Source organism: Triticum aestivum, chromosome 6D (assembly GCF_018294505.1).
Source record: "Triticum aestivum cultivar Chinese Spring chromosome 6D, IWGSC CS RefSeq v2.1, whole genome shotgun sequence".
NCBI lineage: Eukaryota > Viridiplantae > Streptophyta > Magnoliopsida > Poales > Poaceae > Triticum > Triticum aestivum.
The window spans coordinates 75397064-75418760 of record NC_057811.1 but is presented as its reverse complement, the minus strand read 5'-3'; the positions used below and the strand labels follow the sequence as shown (position 1 = coordinate 75418760).

At 45.6% G+C, this 21697-nt stretch overlaps 2 protein-coding genes across 6 annotated transcripts; both read left to right on the top strand.

Annotated features, from left to right (window-relative positions):
* The first annotated feature begins 862 nt into the window (after positions 1 to 862).
* LOC123143636 (mitogen-activated protein kinase 13) lies at positions 863 to 11744 on the top strand. Of its 4 annotated transcripts, none has more exons than XM_044562577.1 (12): positions 863 to 1243; positions 2833 to 2989; positions 6380 to 6788; positions 6931 to 7058; positions 7142 to 7201; positions 9396 to 9545; positions 9885 to 10040; positions 10135 to 10272; positions 10362 to 10435; positions 10637 to 10738; positions 10879 to 11110; positions 11262 to 11744. In XM_044562577.1, the coding sequence occupies exons 3-12, from the start codon at positions 6392 to 6394 to the stop codon at positions 11325 to 11327; spliced, it is 1503 nt and encodes a 500-aa protein (XP_044418512.1). In that variant the 5' UTR covers positions 863 to 1243; positions 2833 to 2989; positions 6380 to 6391; the 3' UTR covers positions 11328 to 11744. The 4 variants fall into 4 exon arrangements, with proteins under 4 accessions (XP_044418512.1, XP_044418513.1, XP_044418510.1 ...); XM_044562575.1 differs by lacking the exons at positions 863 to 1243; positions 2833 to 2989 and adding exons at positions 4765 to 5357; positions 5654 to 5766; XM_044562578.1 differs by lacking the exon at positions 863 to 1243 and having other exon boundaries at positions 1795 to 2989.
* Positions 11745 to 15423: 3679 nt separating this feature from the next.
* On the top strand, positions 15424 to 19398 carry LOC123143635 (uncharacterized). Of its 2 annotated transcripts, none has more exons than XR_006470964.1 (2): positions 15424 to 18492; positions 18604 to 19398. XR_006470964.1 is itself a non-coding variant. In XM_044562574.1 (2 exons), exons 1-2 carry the CDS (start codon positions 15749 to 15751, stop codon positions 16817 to 16819), a joined length of 780 nt encoding a protein of 259 aa, XP_044418509.1. In that variant the 5' UTR covers positions 15424 to 15748; the 3' UTR covers positions 16820 to 19398. The 2 variants fall into 2 exon arrangements, 1 of the variants encoding a protein (XP_044418509.1); XM_044562574.1 differs by having other exon boundaries at positions 15424 to 16007; positions 16299 to 19398.
* Positions 19399 to 21697: the final 2299 nt, after the last annotated feature.

Sequence of the window (21697 nt, the reverse complement as noted above, 5' to 3'; positions counted from 1 at the left end):
GAGAGTCACGGTCGTGCCTCTCGGAAACGAAAAAACGCGTTTTCTATTTTTTTCCTTTCAGGAGAGTCACGGTTTTGCTTCCGTGAGAGGCACAGGTGTGCTTTCACGAGAGTCACGGCCGTGCCTCTCGGAAACAAAAAAAAACACGTTTTTTGTTTTTTTCCTTTCGCGAGAGTCACTGTTTTGCTTTTGCGAGAGGCACGGGTGTGCTTTCGCGAGAGTCACGGCCGTGCCTCCTTGAAAATGAAAAAACGCGCTTTCTTTTCTTTTTTTCCTTCCGCGAGAGTCACGGTTTTGCTTCCGCGAGAGGCACGGTTGTGATTTCGTGAGAGGCACACGCGTGACTCTTTCGGAAAGGGAAAAAACCCGTGCTTCCGGTTCGGTTTTTTCGTTCGACTTTTTTCGTAAAAAAAAGTTCGTCAAAACCTATCAACATGGGATCTAATTTTGAAGATCTCGACGCGAGGAGTCCAACAGTGAAAGCAGTTTGAGAGTTGGACGCACGGTTTGAGAAATAAAACGTTTTGAATAAATGGATGTACTAAAAAGGGGAAGACTCTTAGGTTGCGACAAATGGCGCACATGCAGCGCGCCACTTGTCACAACCTGGAGAGTTGGAGTGATCTTTGCAACGAGGTCCTCAACTAGTGATTTCGCCGAATAGGCTGAATCCTACGCGGGCCAACAGGCTAAACGTGCCGCCAGACGGGCCCATTTACTAAGGGGGCCATGGCTGGGCTGAGGAGTGCAGTATGCGGTAGCCGGCCCGTTTAGCCTAGGACGGACGTGCCGTTCCGTGCCTGGCCCGTTTAGGCTAGGACGGGCCTGCCGTGGCCCGTAACTGCATTCCCCCGTGCCTGGAACCACGCCCCCTCCCCCCTTCTCGGCGGCAGTGACCGCAGCGACCTCCGGGCTCCGCGACTCGTCGGAGAGAAAGGCGAATCGGAATCCCCCGCAGAGGGGGAGCGCCGCCCTGGAGAGCACCCGCGGTAGCAGCGAGCGACAGCAGCGAGCGACAGCAGCGAGCGACAGCAGCGAGCAGCGCGCTGCCCAATGCTGCTCGGCGTCGCCGGAGGGGCACCACACATGGCAGGGGAAGGGGGAAGCACCCGCGGCGGCGGCTCCGCCCCGGCGACGGCGCGAGCTCGTCTCCCTCCTCCTCACTGGCCTCGCCGCCTCCACCCGCGTCTCCAACGCCAGGCCTCCGCAGCCGCTCGACACGGCCCACACCTCATGGACGCCGGTGAGTCCCTCGGAACATCAGTCGCCGCCGTCGATCTCAGTAAGCCCGCATGTTTCTTGTAGAAACGGCTGGATTTGGCTTGCCTAGAAACGTCCCCGTCGTGCTCGTTGATTCTTCCGTACGACAACCCCGATGCCGCCTACTGGTTGAACACAGTGTGTAAGCTCGCTCGCTCGAATTTGACTTGTCCTGCGTGCTCGGGGAGTTCACCCGGTCCAAACCTCCCGCCGGCTTTTCACCGGAAACTTCGGCAGAAATTTTTCATACGAACTTCAGTGGAAATGACGGCTGCATTTCTTGATTTCCTCCTGCCCATTTGACTTGCGTGAACCCGTGGAATAAATAAAGCCTTTTCCTGTGCCGTCTTTCTTTGGTTTGTCTAGGAGGTCTCGCATCAACTAATTTATTCCGGGGTAAATCATTGCATCTTGATTGTATACTAGTTGGCATGTCCATGGCGTACCACTGAGACGAGCAACAGAGGCTTTTCCTTCTGCAAAGCTCGCCCAATTGATAGATGGATGCGGCAGTGGCGCTGTGCGATTCAAGGCTTTCAGGTTCATGTTCCAAGAACCTGCAACCTGTGCGCTTCTAACCCAAACTCATCTTTTATTTCTCCAACCGGGATCATGCAGGTCTTCTCTTATCTACAGTTTCCTGTTCCCTTTTTCATATCTGGAGTAGTGGAGTACAAGTTGATTTGCTGACGCTTTATTCTAATCTGGCTACGTGGCGGTGCTATTCCTTAGGTGGCTTCTGGTGTTGGTAATGCGAATCATACGGCTTAGGTTCCTGCTCTGCCCATGTGCTGGAATCTATTATTCTATGGAAGCAACAATTGTTAGAGCTGTTCACATCTGACTATGCAACCCCAAACGAATTAGTCCTTTTGCAGTTGCTTGCTCCACCAAGGCGCATTTCTTTTCTCCATTTTTCGTCTATATTATACATCTCATGGGGTCAAACACTTATTTGGTGCCGGGTGATTCTCCTCCGCACTGTTGTGATTTAGATTAATTTCTTGGATAGTCTTGCGGAAGCTCCCGTGTCCTTGTCCTTTTCATGTTGTCGGCAAGGTCTAATTCTGCCGTCAACATGTCTTGGTTGCACCATGGAACCAGATTCTTTTCAAGTCTGACCTTCATAAGGAGATCACATCGTTATTACTCTGGATAGAGATGCTAGTTCATTGGTCATGATATTTACAGGGAAATTACTTTAGCTGGCTGCTGTTGGTATACCATAAGGCTTTATTTCCTGCTCTGCTCTTCTGGCCATGTGCATGAAACTATTCCTGCTGTAGTCATGTGTCCCATGAGGATTATTCTGTAGAGTGACAATTATTACAGCTTTTCATATCTGACTATGCAAATTTAAGCGGATTAGTTCTTGGCAGCTGCTTGCTTCAGGAAGGTGCAGTTCTCCTATTTTTTCTGTAGAGCCTGTGGTCTTGTTTTTCCCTGCACGAGGTCAAATTTGTTTGATAGTGCCTAACTTCCTCCAGTAGTTCATACTAGTTAGATTTACCATTTTTATTCGACATTCCCGCAAAAACTCTGGTGTCCTTATCACTTTAATGTTGTCTGCAGGGACTAGCTCCACCAATAAGAACTCGCAGTTCCACCATGTTCCGTGGAGCCAGATCCTTTTAAATTGATTAAGTTTGACATTCAGAAAGGGACAGCATTTTTGTCTTGAAGCGGGTGTTGGTTCCTGGCCACGATGGTTGCAGGGAAAAGAGCATAGGTGTGTAGCAATTATCTCTCAGTTATTTTACTCGCTTCCTTGTTGATTTCTCTGGTGACTCCATGAGCATTTAGTAGGCTCTCTCTTAAACAAGGTACGACGCTTGAGCATCTTTCTGCAAACTTTGTGTGGTTGTGTGGCTTTTCTGTTGCAACCTATCGAGTTCCCTTGTTTCATGGCAAGATTTTGCTATTTGTCAGTACCTGATTGATGCAGTTCAAAAATCTAAATACTTATTTTCTTTCTCTATTAGTCTTTTACATCGGACTCATTTGTTATTGAACAGGTTTTATGACGAGTCATTCTTGATTATTCTTGCATCCATTCTATTTTGACAGGTTTTGACAATTGGGTTTCCATTCCTTTAAATTCTGTGTGTAACTTTAGTATCTCTGAACTTTTTTTCAAATGTCTTTAGATGCTCAAAATCTTTTCTTTTGAGCTGTGGACTCGAATCCCTTGCTTCCAGTGAAAGAGGAATGCTTCACCTTTCACTTCATCTTAGCTATCCATTTTAAACGAATGAGTCAATCGAATCTTGATCCATTGCAGCTTAGGTGACAGTTTAGGGAGGACACTGAACTTCATGAGAAATAGTCTACGAATTTGGGCAGCTACTGCACTCTTACTACATGGAAGTGTGAACTACCATGACAAGGCGCAGGTGCTATTGCAGCAGATCACATGTTGCATGGCAGCAAAGGCAAAGAGTTGGTAACTCTATGCTGTAACTTTAATGGGTGACTGTTCCTCTGTTAGTGCGAAGGATGTCGTGATCTCTGGTCATCTACATTTGCCGCGCTGTCACCGCATAATGTGAAGGTGTTAGGATGATGAAAGGGAGGGTTGCTGAGGTAGCTGACATATGTACAGATGATAATGTCATACATTCAGAGAGTTGGATGTGAAAGAGGAAAAATGGGATCTTGAGCGAAACATCTGATTGTCTTTTGTTTGATGAGACAGGAACACATTGCCTATATTGCTTTGGACCATTCTTACTCAAGTTGTGGCAAACTTTGGTATCCGACCAAACACCCCTCATATCTTGGCCCTTTGTTCGTTATGGATATCTTAGAAAAATGGAAAGGCATAACATGCCTATTTTATCTAGAGATAGTTGGTAAGCTTACTAGATAATAAAATGCCGCACTTGCCTAAATGAACCATGTGGATTTTATTATGGATAAATTTATATCTATATCTACTAGTATTAGTAAGTGAGGAGAAATTTGTTCTCCCCCTCAAAATGAGAGAGGGGAGAAATTTATTTCATAGGAGTAATTTATATGGAACAAATACTCACTTTTTCTTCTCAATGCTTGGTTGGATTGAATCACAAGGTATGGATTGTGACACGCAGATCATTAATTAATAATTTTTCTTTTTTTATATACGAACACCCTTCAATTTCACCATTCCTTTTTTTTTTTACTTTTTACCACTCCCACAGTTAACCCGTATTAACGTGGTCTTTCTAGACATTTCCACCGTCTTTCTCTCTTGCTCTTTTCCAGCCATTTTTTTCTCGTCATTTCTAGTCCTCTCTCTTCCCAAAATTTCTCTTCCTTGCTGTATTACACAAGTAAGCCTCGTCGGCTCACTACCACCTTGTTCCTCGATGCTGGGTGTTGTCACCTATTTTCCTTGTGCCACACACTCGTTTCCTGTCCGGCTCCGGTGTGCAAGCCACCCCACCACAGCAGAGTGGAGGTGCACACAAGAAGGCACCGGAGTGCAGCTGGACGCCCAGCGTGAGATTTCACTAGGCAGCAAGGAATCGACTGAGCCATCAAGGAGCGAAGAGGCGCGAGCAGCTTCCCTATACTCTAATTTTAGGACTCACGAAATGACATATATCTTTTAGGACTTGAAATCTCACCTGCAAGTAGATAGCGTTCATCTCCCCAATAAACGCATGACAAATCTTGCTATTGAAATTCTTGCCACAAAAGATCTGTTTCCATCTGTGGTGTACAAATTGCGTTTTCCGCCAAAAAGGTTAAAAAGATCAGTTATTGGTGCTTCTCCAGATGTAGCATCCGCGTGGAGAAGATGAACTCTCCACGAGAGCCACACTTGGCGTTGCAAACGTGAGCCCATGAATTTGACTACTTTAGCCCTCCTTTCCCTTTCCCCTACCTCTATCCCACCCTCCCAGTCCCTAGCACATCTTCTTTGTTCTTCTTCACTCCTCCCATCCTCCATTGCTCACCATCTTGACTCCGTCTTGTACCCAATCAGCACAAACGCCCGATTGCTTCCTATCTGTTTAATTTGCTTCTTGTGGCTGCAGGCACCACCTTTTGGCCTTGGCGTGCAGACTTTGGATATAATCCCGATTAGCTTATCGCATCCTCGCTAATTGGTAACTTGGTGTGAACTCATTAATTTCCAAGCAATCATGTGCTGTGGAGTTTTCTTCTTATTCAGTTCAGCAGATATTTACTGAATAATTCTCCAATCTAGCACGTCATATACTTGTATGTCTAGCTTGAACTTAACACTGCCTCATTCGTATCTAGTTATTTGGATTGATATTTTCTAGGTGGCTTTGAAAGTTGACACGGAGCTCATTTCCTCCCATTCCGAACATTGATTATGATGGTCATTTGCTTCAAATTATGTTGCCATATTGACTATTGTTTTGTGTGATGGAAACAGCCTCTTACCGAAATGTAGGGAAAGGCTGCGTACAATAGACCCAAAGTGATCCCCGGACCCTGCGCAAGCGGGAGCTACATGCACCGGGCTGCCCTTTATTGTTGTGTGTGATGGTAGTAATACAAACTAATCCGTTCAATTATTCCATTTCTGTTACTTGAACTTTATTGGTTTCGCTGTGCTGCTTGCTCAAAGTTTGTTTGCCGATCTAATGCTTTTCTATCAATCTTCTGTTAGACTTGTCCATTATCATCAGAAGAGAATAACAATCTTCCGCTTTACTGTGGTTTAGCTCTTGGGAATTGCTTAAGTTCTTCTGTGACAATTCTTCTTGATCTTTTCTTCTCCAGTAGTTTGCGGAAGCTATTCCGTTGTAAATTTGCTTCTTCATGGTAACATATATGGCTTATTTATTTCTGAACTTGCTTTCTGATTGATTTATTTTTACTAGATTAATCATTTGATAATCCCTCTTAGGTACATCTGCCCTCCAACTTTTGCATTGCTTTTATAATGCGCCTGGTTTTAACAAATTTGGCGATACATGAATTAGTGTTATTTCTCTTGGCTTATCCTTTTTTTTCTGTGTAATTGACTACCTAGAATTTTCCCTCACACATGCTCTATATATTGTTTTTGCTTCAGATGTTTATAGAATTCAAGATTCTACCAACATTGTCGTTCGTCATTCTTCTGTTCATGCATTCTGAAATTGTGATCTTTTAGGTAACATTGGGCATGGAGTTCTTCACAGAATATGGGGAGGCAAGCCAGTATCAGATCGAAGAGATCATTGGCAGGGGAAGCTTCGGAGTAGTTGCTGCTGCAGTAGATACCCAAACTGGGGAGCGGGTTGCGATCAAGAAGATACATGATATGTTTGAGCATGCCTCAGATGGCACCCGCATTCTTTGGGAAATCAAGCTTCTTCGGCTTCTCCGCCACCCAAACATAGTTGAGATCAAACACATCCTGCTCCCCCCTGCCCGAAGGGAGTTTAGAGATATTTATGTTGTTTTTGAGCTCATGGAGTCGGACCTACAAAAAGTGATGCAAGTAAATGAAAACCTCACTGCAGGGCATCACCGGTATTTCTTGTATCAACTTCTTCATGCCCTCAAGTACATCCATGCAGGTTAGTTCAGAAACCGTCGGCGTATCATTCACCTTATCATCAGCAATCACGTCTTATCAAGTGTGAATCCTTTGTACAGTCTTATTTTGAACTCTCATGAAACCCTGTCTTACTTTTCTGCGTATGATTTATCTTGTCGCAGCTAATGTATTTCATCGTGACTTAAAACCGAGCAACATACTTGTCAATTCGAACTGCAAACTAAAGATCTGTGACTTTGGGCTTGCACGAGCATCGCGTGATGATCCTCCCTTGGCTATATTTTGGACTGTAAGGCGTTTGTCGCTGTATTAAGTAGTTATTTTCTATTTCTCTCCTCAAGTTACTTACCTAGTGCACTTTGCAATTTGAAGGACTATGTGGCTACAAGGTGGTACCGTGCTCCTGAATTATGTGGCTCATTTTTCTCCAAAGTAAGTTGGTGTCTGTTTGTTTGAGGCCAAGTTTGCCTATGGTTGACACACATCACACACCTAAGGTTGGGCAATTTATTGACGTAGGTAGGTCTTTGGTTCAAGCCACACCTTCGGCAGGATTCTTTTTCCACCAATAAGGTCCCACATGCCATACACTTACAAAGTGTGGCAAGATTCCCTTAGGCTCCAATTTCGTTGAACTAACCTTAGGCAAGTTTGGCAAAAAAAATTGTGCAAAGTGTGACATTGTTAATTCTAGAACGAAACAGCCCCTTAGTCTTCAATTCTGAGCGCACTATAGTCAATAATACAGAAAGGAAGCCTCTTGCAGTACTAAATCTGTACGCCGTTGTTGCTTGTTATTGCAGACTTGTTTCCAATGCATGAATCATTCTAATGCTTTAAATGTGTATATAATGTTTTTTCTTTCCGAAGGGCACATAAGTGCTGGTCATTGTAGTAGAAGAAAAATGCCAAGAAGGCAGATGTCTCACACTGCCAAGAAACGCAAAATAGAAAACAAAAGAACTGTAAATGTCCTAGACTATGGGCTATGGCTCAAGGCAAAGGCTCAGGAGGGTGTCCGTGTTGTGGCAAGGCCCTCAGCACCTTGGCACCAGGCATCATCCAGAGATGGGCTTCGGTGAGACTGGCGTCCACCAACTCCAGTGCATCATCAAATACGAAGTGTTGTGCAGCCTCCATAGCCGCCACATTGTGAGGATGATGATCGAGTGCTCTCCGTTGGATCTCTGAGCACCAGCTCTCTCCACAGCAACTTCAAACCAGGTGGGGAAATTATCACCGGGCTGTGGGCAGAGATGCTGGAGCGAGAAGTAGCTTAGGACCGAGTGCCAGATCTGATGTGCGGAGGCGCACCCTGTTAACAGATGCGAGTTTGTCCCGTCGTCCTGGTCGCACAACGGGCATTGATTAGGGCTGGGTAGGCCTCGCCTTTGGAGACGGTCAACACAGTTGGCTGCTGCTAGCCCTGCAAAGACTTTGCATTTCAGAGGAGCCCAGCTACCCCAGATTGGTGCTGAGAGTGGTTTTTAGACACCGCCGGCGAAAAGAGCCATGTAAGCAGATCGAGGGTTGTACTGGCGGGAGGCGGAGATAGTCCAGACGTACTGGTCGTCGCGTGTCGGCGGAGAGGATAGGGCTGCCGACGATCTCCACAAGGTGGAGTAACTCCATAATGCCCTCCACAATGAGGGCGCTTGAGATATCATGGATCCAGTGTCCTTCAGTGCATGCTTCACTCACCGTGCGGCGATTGATGACACGCATGCTGACTGCAGCAGGTACCATGGGGGACAGATCGGCCACTGACATCCTGTTATTCACCTGTCCAACCAAAATAGGGTACGGCGGCCGTCGCACAACATGACCTTGCTCGCTGCACGAAGGAGACTGTCGACATGCCTTCCATCTTAATAGGGAGTGAGCCCATGGCTTGGATGGGCCAATGCTTGGAGCCAAGGCCACCTACTCCTCAGAGCCCAGCCCATCTTCCTCGTATCTGCAATGCCCAGACCACCGAGCTTGACCAGGCGGCACACGTTTCGCCAAGCCACGGAGCAGTTGCCACCTTTCGCCTCACAATGAACTCGCCAAAAGAAATTGCATGTTTTCTTGTCGAATCGCTCGCACACTCCCCCAGCCGTCATAGTGTGTGTATGATGTTATCTTACCATATTATTAAAACAAGTTAACGGCCACCACATATCGCTCTTAAGGGGGGTTAGAAATTCTCACATTAATCGGAGTGGAAAGCGACATTTCAACGCCATTTATTTTGGTGGTCTCAAATTGTAACGGTGCAGATTAATCTGATAAATATTAACGCTATTACAGTTGTATAAGGATTACAACTACATTTGTACTAACAAGTGTTGAGAGTTATGCAGCAAATACAGCTGTGCTTTCAAATGTGAACATGCGCTTTAGTATCTAACCACTCAGGAAATATCTTTGAAAAAACACCTTTAGAAAGTATCCAAATGCAGCCGATTATGGCGAAAACTGAAGCAGTAAAGTGGCACCAATTTTCCTTTCTAAACATGCAAATTTTGCTGAACTTATCTTCTTGCAGTGGACACTTGTAGAATCATTATTTGCAAAGCTCTTGAGACCCCCTCCCCCCAAATTTCCTACATCACCATGAACGCTGCTGATTTTCTCTGTACAGTACACCCCTGCAATTGATATTTGGAGCATAGGGTGCATATTTGCTGAAGTTCTCACTCGAAAACCATTATTTCCTGGGACGAATGTCAAGCACCAACTAGATCTGATAACAGATGTCCTTGGAACTCCATCACATGAAACCCTGTCCCAGGTATGTCTACATATCATCCATTCACGAGTGGACACAGATTTCACTGTTTTCCTGTTTTTTGTTAGTACCATACTGGTTGATTTTTACTGGTGGTTTCTTTAAAATAAGCATATATAGACTTGGCCACAGATAGAATTCTGGCTTTCTGTAAAATGCAATACAATGTGACAGAACTACTTCCCCAACCTGGCTCACAAACGCACGACTTCTATGTGGTTGGTTCTCTAAGTAAATCGTTTCCTAGATAGTAACCTGTTTGAGATTTTTGCTACTTCTAGCACATGCCATTGCACAGTAGTGCTCAGGCAATGAATTTTAACATGGCTATAACAACTGCAGATTCGTAATGAGAAGGCCAGGAGATATTTGACTGGCATGAAGAGGAAACATCCTATCCCCTTTCCTAGTATGTTTTGTAACGCTGATCCTCAGGCTGTCCGTCTCCTAGAACGCTTACTCGCATTTGATCCTAAAGATCGACCTACTGCTGAAGAGGTATATTTTTGACAAAAAAGAGTTCTTGCTTTTATGATGACTGATTCCGAAATCGATGAGTACATAAATTTAATATTTTATATATGTATTCTAGGCTTTAGCTGATCCATATTTTGAAGGATTTCCTAACTTGGAACATGAGCCTTCACCACACCCCTTTTCAAAACTTGAGTTCGAATTTGAGAGATGGAAGCTAACAAAGGATGGTATAAGAGATCTGATATACCGAGAGGTAGAGAACCATCACTTCAGTGTATGTTTTAGGCTGACTATATCCGTCTAACTTAAAATTGGATTTTTCCTTTTCTTGAAAGCAAACAGATTTTGGAGTACCACCCACAGATGCTTCAGGATTATATCAGAGCTGGAGGACAGACTAGTTTCGTCTATCCAAGGTTAGGTTGTTTTGCCATCTGCTGCCAGCACACCAGCACTAGTGTAGATGCTTAGCATACACATGAAATTGTATAATTTGTATGCCCATGTCACATTTTGTTTTCACACAGAAATCTTTAGGACTTAGGATGTCTAACCTAGTTTAATACCCCTTATCAGCGGTATAATCTTGCTCATAATCTAATACTACCACGTTGCAGTGGGGTTGATGATATGAGACTGCAGTTTGTACATCTTGAGGAGAACCACCTCAGAGGAGAAAGAGGTACTCCACTGCGGAGGCGACATGCATCTTTACCAAGGTACATGAGTCATTATATTTTTTTTTGAAAACTGGTACATGAGTCATTATTAACTTTCAGCAGTTTCAACTTATTGTAACTGCACAAATTCTTGTATGGTTCTGATTCCGCTTGCTTCTGCACTCTTCTTCATGTGACAGGGAAAGAGTCTGTGCACCAAAGGGCAGTGATAATCAAGACTGTAACAATGAGAGGAGGAGGACAGCATCTTCTGCTGCCCAAACTACCATAAGATCACAACAAGAGGGGCTGACACATGCATATGTTTATCAAAATGGCACAAGCATTCCGAACTTCTGCTCAGGGTATTACTTGCAGAATGGTAGTACCAGTGCTTCCAGTTGTGTCATCGATGACCATGAAGGCCTGAAGGTACTCCCTGTACCAATTACAATGACACTGCCTAAATTCCTCCCAGGATCTTATAATTATCAGTGCACAATCACTCTTCTCGTGACGACCCGTGTTTATGCGAGAGACTGACCAATAGCCAATCTGTTTTCTGTTGTTTTCCACTCTTCAGGAGAACGGCGTCTCTGAGGAGGAGAAGGTGGCCTATGAACTGTCACAATGTTTTGCCAGGATTTAGCCAAGATGCACTCCTAAGCAACCATGATCCCGACGCAGCTCCAAATTTCAGCAGTGGTTCCACCATGTAGTCTTATGGGTGGAGGTGCTGCGAATTTCACAGCAACCATTTACATTATCTGAAAACATGTAATAAATCTGAGTTGAAAAATGTTGTGTTGATCTGCATCGGTATACATCCAGTGTAAATTGTGTGGGCACCGTACTGTAAGAGTCTAGAATCGAAGAACATCGTGTGTGTGTGTGTGTGTGTGTGTGTGTGTGTGTGTGTGTGCGTGACAGAAATAGCAGACATTCAGTTTGTGAATTGGTCAACTGCTGGTGGGTTCAGTGGGAGCAGGTGAATGAATCTGTTGCACGCAGGGCAAGCTCCCTGGCAGTGACGGACCAACAAGGGGCCCATGCTGAATCCAGTTAATCCACAGCATTTCTGCATGTGTAGCTCTATCAAGTGTAGGATATGTAGAATCATCAGCACAGCGTGACTGCAAGGGAGGGAGAGACCCAGTCAGTCAAGCCGCAGCTTCCTAACTGAACAACCACTCCATCAAATATACTACTCCCTCCGTTCATAAATACAAGTCTTTTTTAGAGATTACAATATCAACTACATACGGAGCAAAACGAGTCAACTTACACTCTAAAATATGTCTATACATTCATATGTAGTTCATATAGAAATCTCTAAAAAGACTTGTATTTAGAACCGAAGGGAGTACATGACAGAAACATGCAAACAATGCATTTTGTTTCAGATATGAGCAACTGTTATTTGTAAGTTGCCTGAAATCGAATGACCTGGATATGGGGACAAGTGGCATCGCCGCCGAAAAGGGGGGGGTGGGGGGGGGGGGGGGGGGCAGAGCAACTTATGTATATTCAGTCCCATATTAATGCAGCAATATGCAAATAAATACTACTCCCTCCGTAAAGAAATATAAGAGCGTTTAGATGACTACTTTAGTGATCTGAACACTCTTATATTTCTTTATAAAGGGAGTACATACATATGACGAAAATCGCTCAAGTCTGGTTGGGTGTCTGGAACTTTTCCTGATGCCGGTGAAATTCCAGTGACCCAAATGAGGATTCAGTTACCAGGAAGAAGATTTAAAAACAGCTAATAACTCTTTATTTATCCTTTCTGAGTACATGCAGACACTGACTAAATTATTTTACACGTAGGGGAACTGATTGATACTAGCATTATCAATCTCATACCAACAATGCGATAAGCAACTCCGATTAACTGCAGCACATACTAGCACATATTCGCAAAAAAAAAAAAAAAAAAAAAACTGCAGCACATACTAGCACAAAAAAATTACACACCAAACCGAGCTACTAGCTCCTGGCCACTGAAAGGAAAAGTCAATCCCACCGGTTACATCTTATATAGTTATATGCATGCTCCACGCCGGCCGTCGTCGGCGGTCAGGGTGACGCCCGCGCCTCCAGACTCTGGCTGCGCCCGTCGGGGTCGCTAGCATCGGTCCACGCGTTGTGGCGCTCTGACGGGCCGGACGGCGTGACACGAGTGCCGCGCAGCGAGAAGCCCGGCGTCCTCCGGACGCCGGCGCCCGTCGGCACTGTGCTCCCCCGGCGGTGACCACGCCGAGCTCGCCCGCTCCTGTCCGCGCGCACTGGCACGGGCATGGCACCGATGCCGCCGCATGGTCGCCGTCCGCAGATCAGCACGAGTAGGAGGAGAACGGCGACGGCGAGCCGCAGCGGTGAGACGTGTGGAGACATGGCGATCGAGCGAGGCAGATGCCCGGATGGAGGAGGAAGAAGTAGCTTTGCGGTTTGTTTGTTTGCTCTCTCTCTCTCTCTCTCTCTCTCTCTGCCTGACTGTGATAAGCATTGCAAGAAGCATATGAGGCTGTGTTTATATAGCACACCAGTAGACCGAGTAAGCCTGAGAGCCTGGACGTCCGTCGTATGCCTGCAGCTCAGCTGGTTGGCCAATCGTACCGTACGTACGCGTTGCACTTGCACGTGAAGGTGCGAAAAGATAAGGCCTCTCATTCGCTGCATTGGGATTTTTTTTCTCTCCTATGCATGTCATTCGTTGGAACAAAGATACATTACTATTGGTTTGGAAAGCCCCAAAAGAGTAAAAGTGGTTGAAAACAACCCTGTGTCCGAAAACTGGTTGTATAAGCTACCTCTCCGTCCGAAAATACTTGTCATCAAAATGGATAAAAGGTGATGTATCTAGAACTAACATACATCTGGATACATCCCCTTTTATTTATTTTGGTGACAAGTATTTCCGGACGGAGGGAGTACCTTTAATGGATGACACCATCCGCGTAAGGAGCTCGTAATGTTTGTACTTTTAACATAAAGTTTCAAATTTCTGCGAGGTCCATGGTCTTTGGGTGCAACCAATGGAAGATAGTCGCTCGGGATTTTATCCAACTGATGGGTTCGGCATCAAGCAATAATTTATCACGCAAACATGTTTTCTGTTTATGAACAATGGCATCATAGAGATTCAGCACACACAGAGTTGATTAGAAATCTGTTAAATCTCAACCGATGGCTAGCCGGATCCATCGAAGATGGCGAATTCTCCATTCAACTTCGTAAGTAATAAAATGGCCATTCGGATGTGCCCAAATTAAAACCTTCCAATAATCTCCAGTACCTCATATGAGTAATTTTTGCATAAATCTTTGAGAAATACTTTCGTAATGGGTTTGGCTAGCTGTCATCTAACTCCTATACCATTTTATTTTACGTGAAGATTTGTGCGGGCTTTTTTTCCTTTTCTTTTTTACATAAATATTCAAAGATATAGGAGTTAGATGTGACTTTGTTAATTTCTTTTTTTAGAGTAAACTTTAATTTCTCATCTAGATGGGAATTAGCAAATCCATTTCGTAATACATATATGGTTTTAATGGTTTGATAAACATAATGATATATAAATTGCTGGTCAAAATTGTGTTTCATATATATCGATCGTGTCTATGCTCAAAATAACCACCTTTGTGAAACTGGAGATTTGTTCCAATAAAAAAGTGCAAGATGCAATAATCAAAACACCACTATATTGCATGCTGATGCCGGCACAAGAACTAATATATATATATATTCTTAAACAGTTTTGCTAAAGCACATCTAGATATGCCCTAAGTATTGCACATCTAAGGTCGAGGTGGATTTTTCCCAGAGATTCATGCAGGTATTTTCTTTCTTTTTTCTTTTTCCCTTTTTATACTTGATTGAGTCACTTAAATATGCAATAAATAGGGCACATTTAGATGTGCCCTAGACAAACCCATTCTTAAAATAAACGAAACACAACTAGTGCATGATGGATGCACACGGAACACTACGAAAGGACCAAAATAAGCTAGCAACGGAAATTCGACGGAGATGATTCTTCGAGCTCAGAGAGTGAGCCCTCGGCCGGCTTCTTCAAATTGCGACGGCGTCCTCGACGGGCTATGGCCGGCTACGAAGACGGCCACCAATAATGGTTGATCAGTGGCACCCACAGTGGCACTGGTGGTCGGGCAGATGGGGCGGAAGAGGCTTGGGGTGCATGAGCGCCGTGCGGCCATCTGGCGGGGGAGGGGCGCTGCTAATGAGCGATGTGCGGTGGCGGCCGTGTCCGCCGCCAGCATAGTTCGCGCCCGTTGTGCCAACCGGAGCCAGGTGGGCCCGCGACGCTCTTACAAGATCGGTATATTCGGGCGGGCCGGTGGGCGGATGAGGGGCGCTGCGCGTGAACACCTCGCGTCCGGAGGGCGGAGGAGGGGCGGCGCTGAAGACCGCCGTGCGGCGGCGGTCGTGTTGCACGGCGTCGGCTTGGTTTGCCCCGTTGTGCCAGCTGGAGCCACACCGGCCTGCGGCTGTCAGCGGCCCACTGTCACCCTCGACTGCGCCTGAAGAAGAAGAAGCAACATCAGCTGAAGCTGGTGTCGACAACAACAAGACTGCTACAGGACAAGATCTGAGGCCCAAGTCAACCAGGCCCAAGAAGTTACCCCAGTGGCTTGCTAGCCCAAATTGGGACCGTTAGCTCGGGTGTAACGCTACTTATAGCCATTGGCTACTTTCTCCTTTCTCTTGGCGATGGACTAGGACGCTTCGGCCGAGACTGTACTGCTACAGACGTGTGGGTGGTTGGATGGAATACGTGTGTGATACAAATCCCTAGTTCGAATTCCCCATTTTCGACATGGATATGTGAGCTAGATCCGAGATCCTCACAGTTGGTAATCGGAGCCTCTCGTCCTGGATCTTCCGCCGCATAGCCACTACACCAGATTCAGCGACCGTCGACGGCGACAGGCCATGGAGGACCTCAGTGAAGAGAGCTGAGCGGTGTCCGATCTGCTTCGTCACGAGATCTCCATCGATCTGGACAAGAAGTTCAAGGCGCAAGGTGAATCTCTCCTCAAGTCCATGAACAAGATGCTAGAAGCCAACAATTCGACGCTCGACAACCTCATGTCCATCCGTGATGAGATCGCGCTTGACCTCGAGCAAGTTAGAGCGGACGTCAACAAGCTCGAGTCCACGGATCCGGGGCTCAAGCTGGACGGGAGTTCGATGTCGCACAACGACGACCAAGCTCGTGGAAGCGCTGCCGGCGACGGCCTGGGCTTCGAGGGTGACCACCGCGGGAAGGTGCATAACATCTATGTGCCTCCTTCGGCAAGAGGTGCGCGAGATCCAAATCCTTCGCCCAAATTTTTTTTGCCTCGTGAATTCTCTGTTTCGGATGCTGCTGAGTCATCCCCATTTTCTATGCATATGGAAATGCCTCGATTCGATGGCACCAATCCACGGATGTGGCAAAACCGTTGTGAAGATCAGTTCAGATTATGTAGCGTCCCAGCCCATAGATGGATTTCCTTGGCCACAACTCAATTTGAAGGAGTTGCGCCGCGTTGGCTGGAATCTGTTCAACGTCGTATGCCTAACTCCAATTGGAATGAATTTTGTAATGCAGTTCAAAGCAGGTTTGACCGTAACCAGCACCAAACTCTCCTGCACAAGTTATTTTGTATTGCCCAAACTAGCACAATGGAGGATTATGTGGATCGCTTCGCGGAGTTGTATGATCAGTTAACAGCCTATGAGGATTCGCCAAATGCCCTGCATTACACCACAAGATTCCTGGATGCTCTGAAACCTGGAGTTAGGATTGCTGTTGCACTGCAGAAATCCAAGGACTTAGATGTGGCTTATGAACTTGCTCTGTTGCATGAAGAATTAGGAGAAGGGATTACACCCATCAATAATTTTCCAGCCAGGCGGATGTCGTTAGTCTCTTCTGCTGTAACATCCCCTAAAGTCAGAACTGTAGATGATCGGAAGGGGTCTGAAACTGTTAAACCCACCATAATGAGGATAAGTGGTTTACATTGCATGAGTATATATAGGAGATCCAAGTGCCTCTGTTTTGTTTGTGGTGAAAGGTGGTCCAAGGATGATGTGTGCAAGTCCATTGTTCAGCTGCATTTTGTTTAGGAGACGATTGAGCAACTGCAGGCTAGTACACCTGAGGATTCTGAAACTTCTGACAGTGAGCATCCCTCATCCACTACCTCTTCAGTGCATTCCATCAGGCTCTCTGCTGCTGCTATGGGAAAGGAACCTGAGGCCCTTGTTATGAAGTTGACAGTCTTCATCCAAGGGCATTCCTTGCAATTTCTTGTGGATTCTGGCAGTACACATTCTTTCCTTGATAGCAAGTATGTGATATTGTCAGGTGTTTCTTCCATTACTCCAGTCAATGTTACATATGCAGGTGGAACTGTTAGTTCTTGTCAGCATAGTATTAATGCTTGCAGTTGGGCCAGTAATGGGGTGCAGTTTACATCAGATTTCAAGCTGCTGTCTCTCAACACTTATGATGGTATACTCAGATTAGACTGGTTGGCCCAACATAGTCCCATGAAAATCGACTGGGTTGAGCAGTGGATGTCTTTCAATCATGCAGGAAAATGGTTACCTTGCAAGGGATCAATTCAACTGAGTGTGCTTATACATGTGTATCCATCTCAACTATTCAGGTTTCAGATCCTTCTCCAATTCCTATAGGAATGCAATAGCTCATTGACGAATTTGCAGATGTGTTTGCAACTCCCACAGAATTACCTCCCAGGAGGTATTGTGACCGCCACATTCCCCTGATTCCAGGGGAAGACCTGTTTCTGCGAGACCATACAAAATTGTTCCTCAGTTGAAGGATGAACTTGAAAGGCAGATCAATGAACTGCTTAAATCTGGTATGATCAGGGTCGGCAAAAGCCCATTTTCTTCACCTATGTTGCTTGTTAAGAAGAAGGGTGGAGAGTGGAGAATGGTGGTTGATTACAGGATGTTAAATGCAATCACTATTACGGGGAAGTTCCCAGTCCCTGTGATAGATGTGCTATTGGATGAGTTGTCTGGGGCTGCTTGGTTCACAAAATTGGATTTGAGAGCTGGCTACCACCAAATTAGACTGGCCCCAGGAGAAGAATATAAGACTGCCTTTTCCACTCACATTGGTCACTATGAGTTCAATGTGTTGGCCTTTCGGCTTAGTGGAGCTTCTGGCACTTTCCAGGGTTCACTGAACACTACCTTGAAGCCTGTAAACAGAAAGAATACATTGTGTTTCTTCGATGACATCTTGGTTTTCAGCAAAACTTACCAAGAGCACCTATCACATGTTAGAAAAGTGCTAGAGCCGCTCAGAGCTGACCAGTGGAAGGTTAAAATGTCCAAAATGTGCCTTTGCTCAGCAACAAATCGACTACTTGGGACATACCATTAGTGCTGCAGGTGTGGCAACTGATTCTACCAAAATTACTGTTGTCCAAAATTGTCCTACCCCTACCAATGTTAAAGAAGTGAGATAACTTCTTGGTCTAAGTGGCTATTACAGGAAATGTATTCAACATTATGGCATAATCAGCAAACCATTGACCAAGCTTCTTGAGAAGGGAGTGCCATTTTTATGGATTCCAATTACTGAAGAAGCCTTTTTCACTCTCAAGAAAGCATTGGTTGAGGCTCCTGTACTAGCTCTTCCTCAGTTTGATAAGTCGTTTGTTATTGAAACAGATGCTTGTGATAAGGGAATTGGAGAAGTTTTGATGCAGGAAGGCACCCTTTGGCATATGTTAATAAGGCTCTTGGCCCCAAGAACAGAGGTATGTTAGTCTATGAGAAAGAATATATGGCTATCTTGTTAGCAGTGGAGCAGTGGAGACCTTATTTGCAGATGCAACATTTTGCTATCAAAACTGACCAGAAGAGTTTAGTCCATTTGCAGAGTCAAAAGTTTATCACTGCTTGGCAGCAGAAAGCACTTACCAAGTTGATGGGGTTGGATTATCAAATTGCTTATAAGAAGGGGACTGAGAATTCGGCAGCAGATGCTCTGTCCAGAAGACCACCAGAGAAGCAATTGTTCTCTGTTTCCAAGGTACAGCCTGTGTGGATGGCAGAAATTAGTGACAGTTACAATGGTGATAAGACAGCTACTGAACTTTTTCAACAGTTAGCTCTTGATCCTACTTCCAAACCTAATCACCAGCTACTCCAAGGGATAATTAGATACAAAGGAGCTATCTGGATTGGTAATAAGCTGGACCTTCATAACAAGATCTTTGCTGCTTTCCATGACAGTCCAGTTGGTGGTCATTCAGGATTCCCTGTCACCTATCGCAGAATTCACTCCCTCTTTAGGTCGTCGGGAATGAAGAAATTTATTAGAGAAAAGTCCAATCATGTCTCACTTGCCAGCAAGCTAAGCCAGAAAGGGTTAATTACCCCGGGTTGCTGTCCCCACTGCTAGTTCGTAAGAAAGCCTGGGAATATGTTACTATGGATTTCTTTTCTGGTCTTCCTATCTCAGGTTATTTTGACTGTATATTCCTGGTGATTGATAAATTTACTAAATATGGTCATTTCATGCCATTAAAACATACTTTCACTACTGCTAAGGTGGCTGAAGTGTTCTTGGATAATGTGTACAAGCTACATCGTATGCCCGAGCATATAGTGTCTGACAGAGATCCTATCTTCACTAGCACATTTTGGCAGACTCTGATCAAGAGAACTGGTACACACCTCAATATGAGTACTGCCTATCATCCAGCTACTGATGGGCAAACGGAAAGAGTAAATCAGCAAGTTGAATGTTATCTCAGAAGTTTTATCAGTGCACATCCGCATCAGTGGAGCAAGTGGCTTTCAATGTGTGAATTTTGGTACAATACTAATTGGCACTCTGCAGTGGGCAAGACTCCCGTTGAGATTTTGTATGGGCACTCTCCCAGGTACTTTGTCATCTCAGCCAGTGACACTGTAGCTGCTCCTGATATCCAACATTGGCTTCAAGAGAGACAAACAGTTTTGGATTCTGTCACTCAGCACTTGCATAGAGCTCCGCAGAGGATGAAGGTCCAAGCCGATAAGCACAGAGCTGAAAGTTGTTTTGATATTGGGGACATGGTTTTTCTTAAGATTCAACCCTATGTCCAATCTTCAGTGGCTCACCGGGCGAATCATAAGCTTTCTTTCAAGTTTTTTGGGCCGTTCAAGATAATTGGCAAGATTGGTGAAGTTGCTTACAAACTGGAATTACCTGCCACCAGCAAGATTCATCCGGCCTTCCATGTTTCACAGCTTAAGAAGGTTATCCCTCCTACTTCCACGGTACTTTCCAAGCTGCCTCCCCGGTTTTCTCGACTACAAGTGCTAGTGCAAGTTCTTTAGTCTCGAGTCCGTCAGGTGGGACAGAAGACAGTGGCGCAGGGTTTGATATTGTGGAGTGGTTCCTCTCCGGCTGAACCTACATGGGAGGACCTGGAGTCTTTGCGCCAACAGTTCCCTCGGGCTGCGGCTTGGGGTCAAGCCGCTACTAAACAAGGAGGGATGTTAGTGACCCACTGTCAACCTCAACTGCGCCTGAAGAAGAAGAAGCAACACCAGCTGAAGCTGGTGTCGACAATAGGAAGATTGCTACAGGACCAGATCTGAGGTCCAAGTCGACCAGGCCCAAGAAGTTACCCCAGCGACTTGCTAGCCCAAACTGGGTCTGTTAGCTCGGGTGTAATGCCACTTATAGCCGTTGGCTACTTTCTCCTTTCTTTTGGCGATGGACTAGGCGGACTGCTACAGATGTGTGGGTGGTTGGGTGGAATACGTCTGTAATACAAATCCCTATTTTGAATTACCCATTTTCGCCATGGCTATGTGAGCTAGAACCGAGATCCTCACAACGCGCTCCCCGCAAGGCCACGGCCTCGCGCATGAGCCTCGCGCCGTCGACACGGTGCGGCGTGCCGCCACAGAGCAGCACGAGGAGGAAACCCACGAGGGCGAGCCATGGTACAGACGACGACGCGGCCACGGCAATCGACATGGACAATGTAAGAGGCTACCTTGCTAGCTAAGATGAGAGATCAAGCGAGGGGCAGTGAGGGAGCAAGAATGAAGAAAGAGTGGAGATGAAGGCGAGTATATATAGAGCAGCACGTAGCGGCTCGAGTGGTGGGTGCAACTGCATGCACGCATGGGAAGGCGGGACAGACGGAAGGAGGAGCGGATAAGGACTCGGATTGACTGGTCGAGCAGAGAGAAGACTCCGGCCCTAACATATTCAATGAAATAGCGGCGCTATGCATGCATGCACACACAGAATGAGATGGTATGCACTCCCTCCATTTTGGTACCTTGCTTCCTACTCCCTCTGTTCCCCCAGCTACAAGTATTTCAGTACATAGGTACTTCCTCCGTATAGGTGTGTAAGTCATCTTATACGAAAATCAGGTATTCTCAAAAATCTTAGATTACCTATAGTGGGAGTAACACAGGTAGTAACATCACACATATCTAGATAAAATAGAAGATGTGGCAAGCAATAAATGAAGAAAGAGAGGCATGCGGTAACATATCTACTCCCTCCGTCCGGGTTTATTAGGCCTCTTAGCATCACAAGCATGTCCCTTTTTATAAGGCTTCGCTTTGGAAAGGTGCATGCATACAACCATTTCATTAGTTGCATTGAAAGTCATTGTTGTTGGTGTCATGACTGAGAAATTAATACACTTCATGCGTGCTTTTCTATTGGCTGCATGCATGTGAGAGAGTGCATTTGGAGTGGAATGAAAGAATTAATGTGAGCAAATTACTATGTGTCTTGGTCTAAGAGAAATTGTCTTTAGGCCTAATAAACCCAGACGGAGGGAGTAGTTACTAGCACTGGTGCGCGTCGGTCCTAAACAAACAGTTTTTTACCCCTTTTCGCGACGGCATTTGGAACCGTCGCCAAGTGAGTGTGGGCGATAGGGGTGTCCTTCCCACACGACCCAGAAACCGTCGGGGATATGCCCTCCTGGCACACACGTT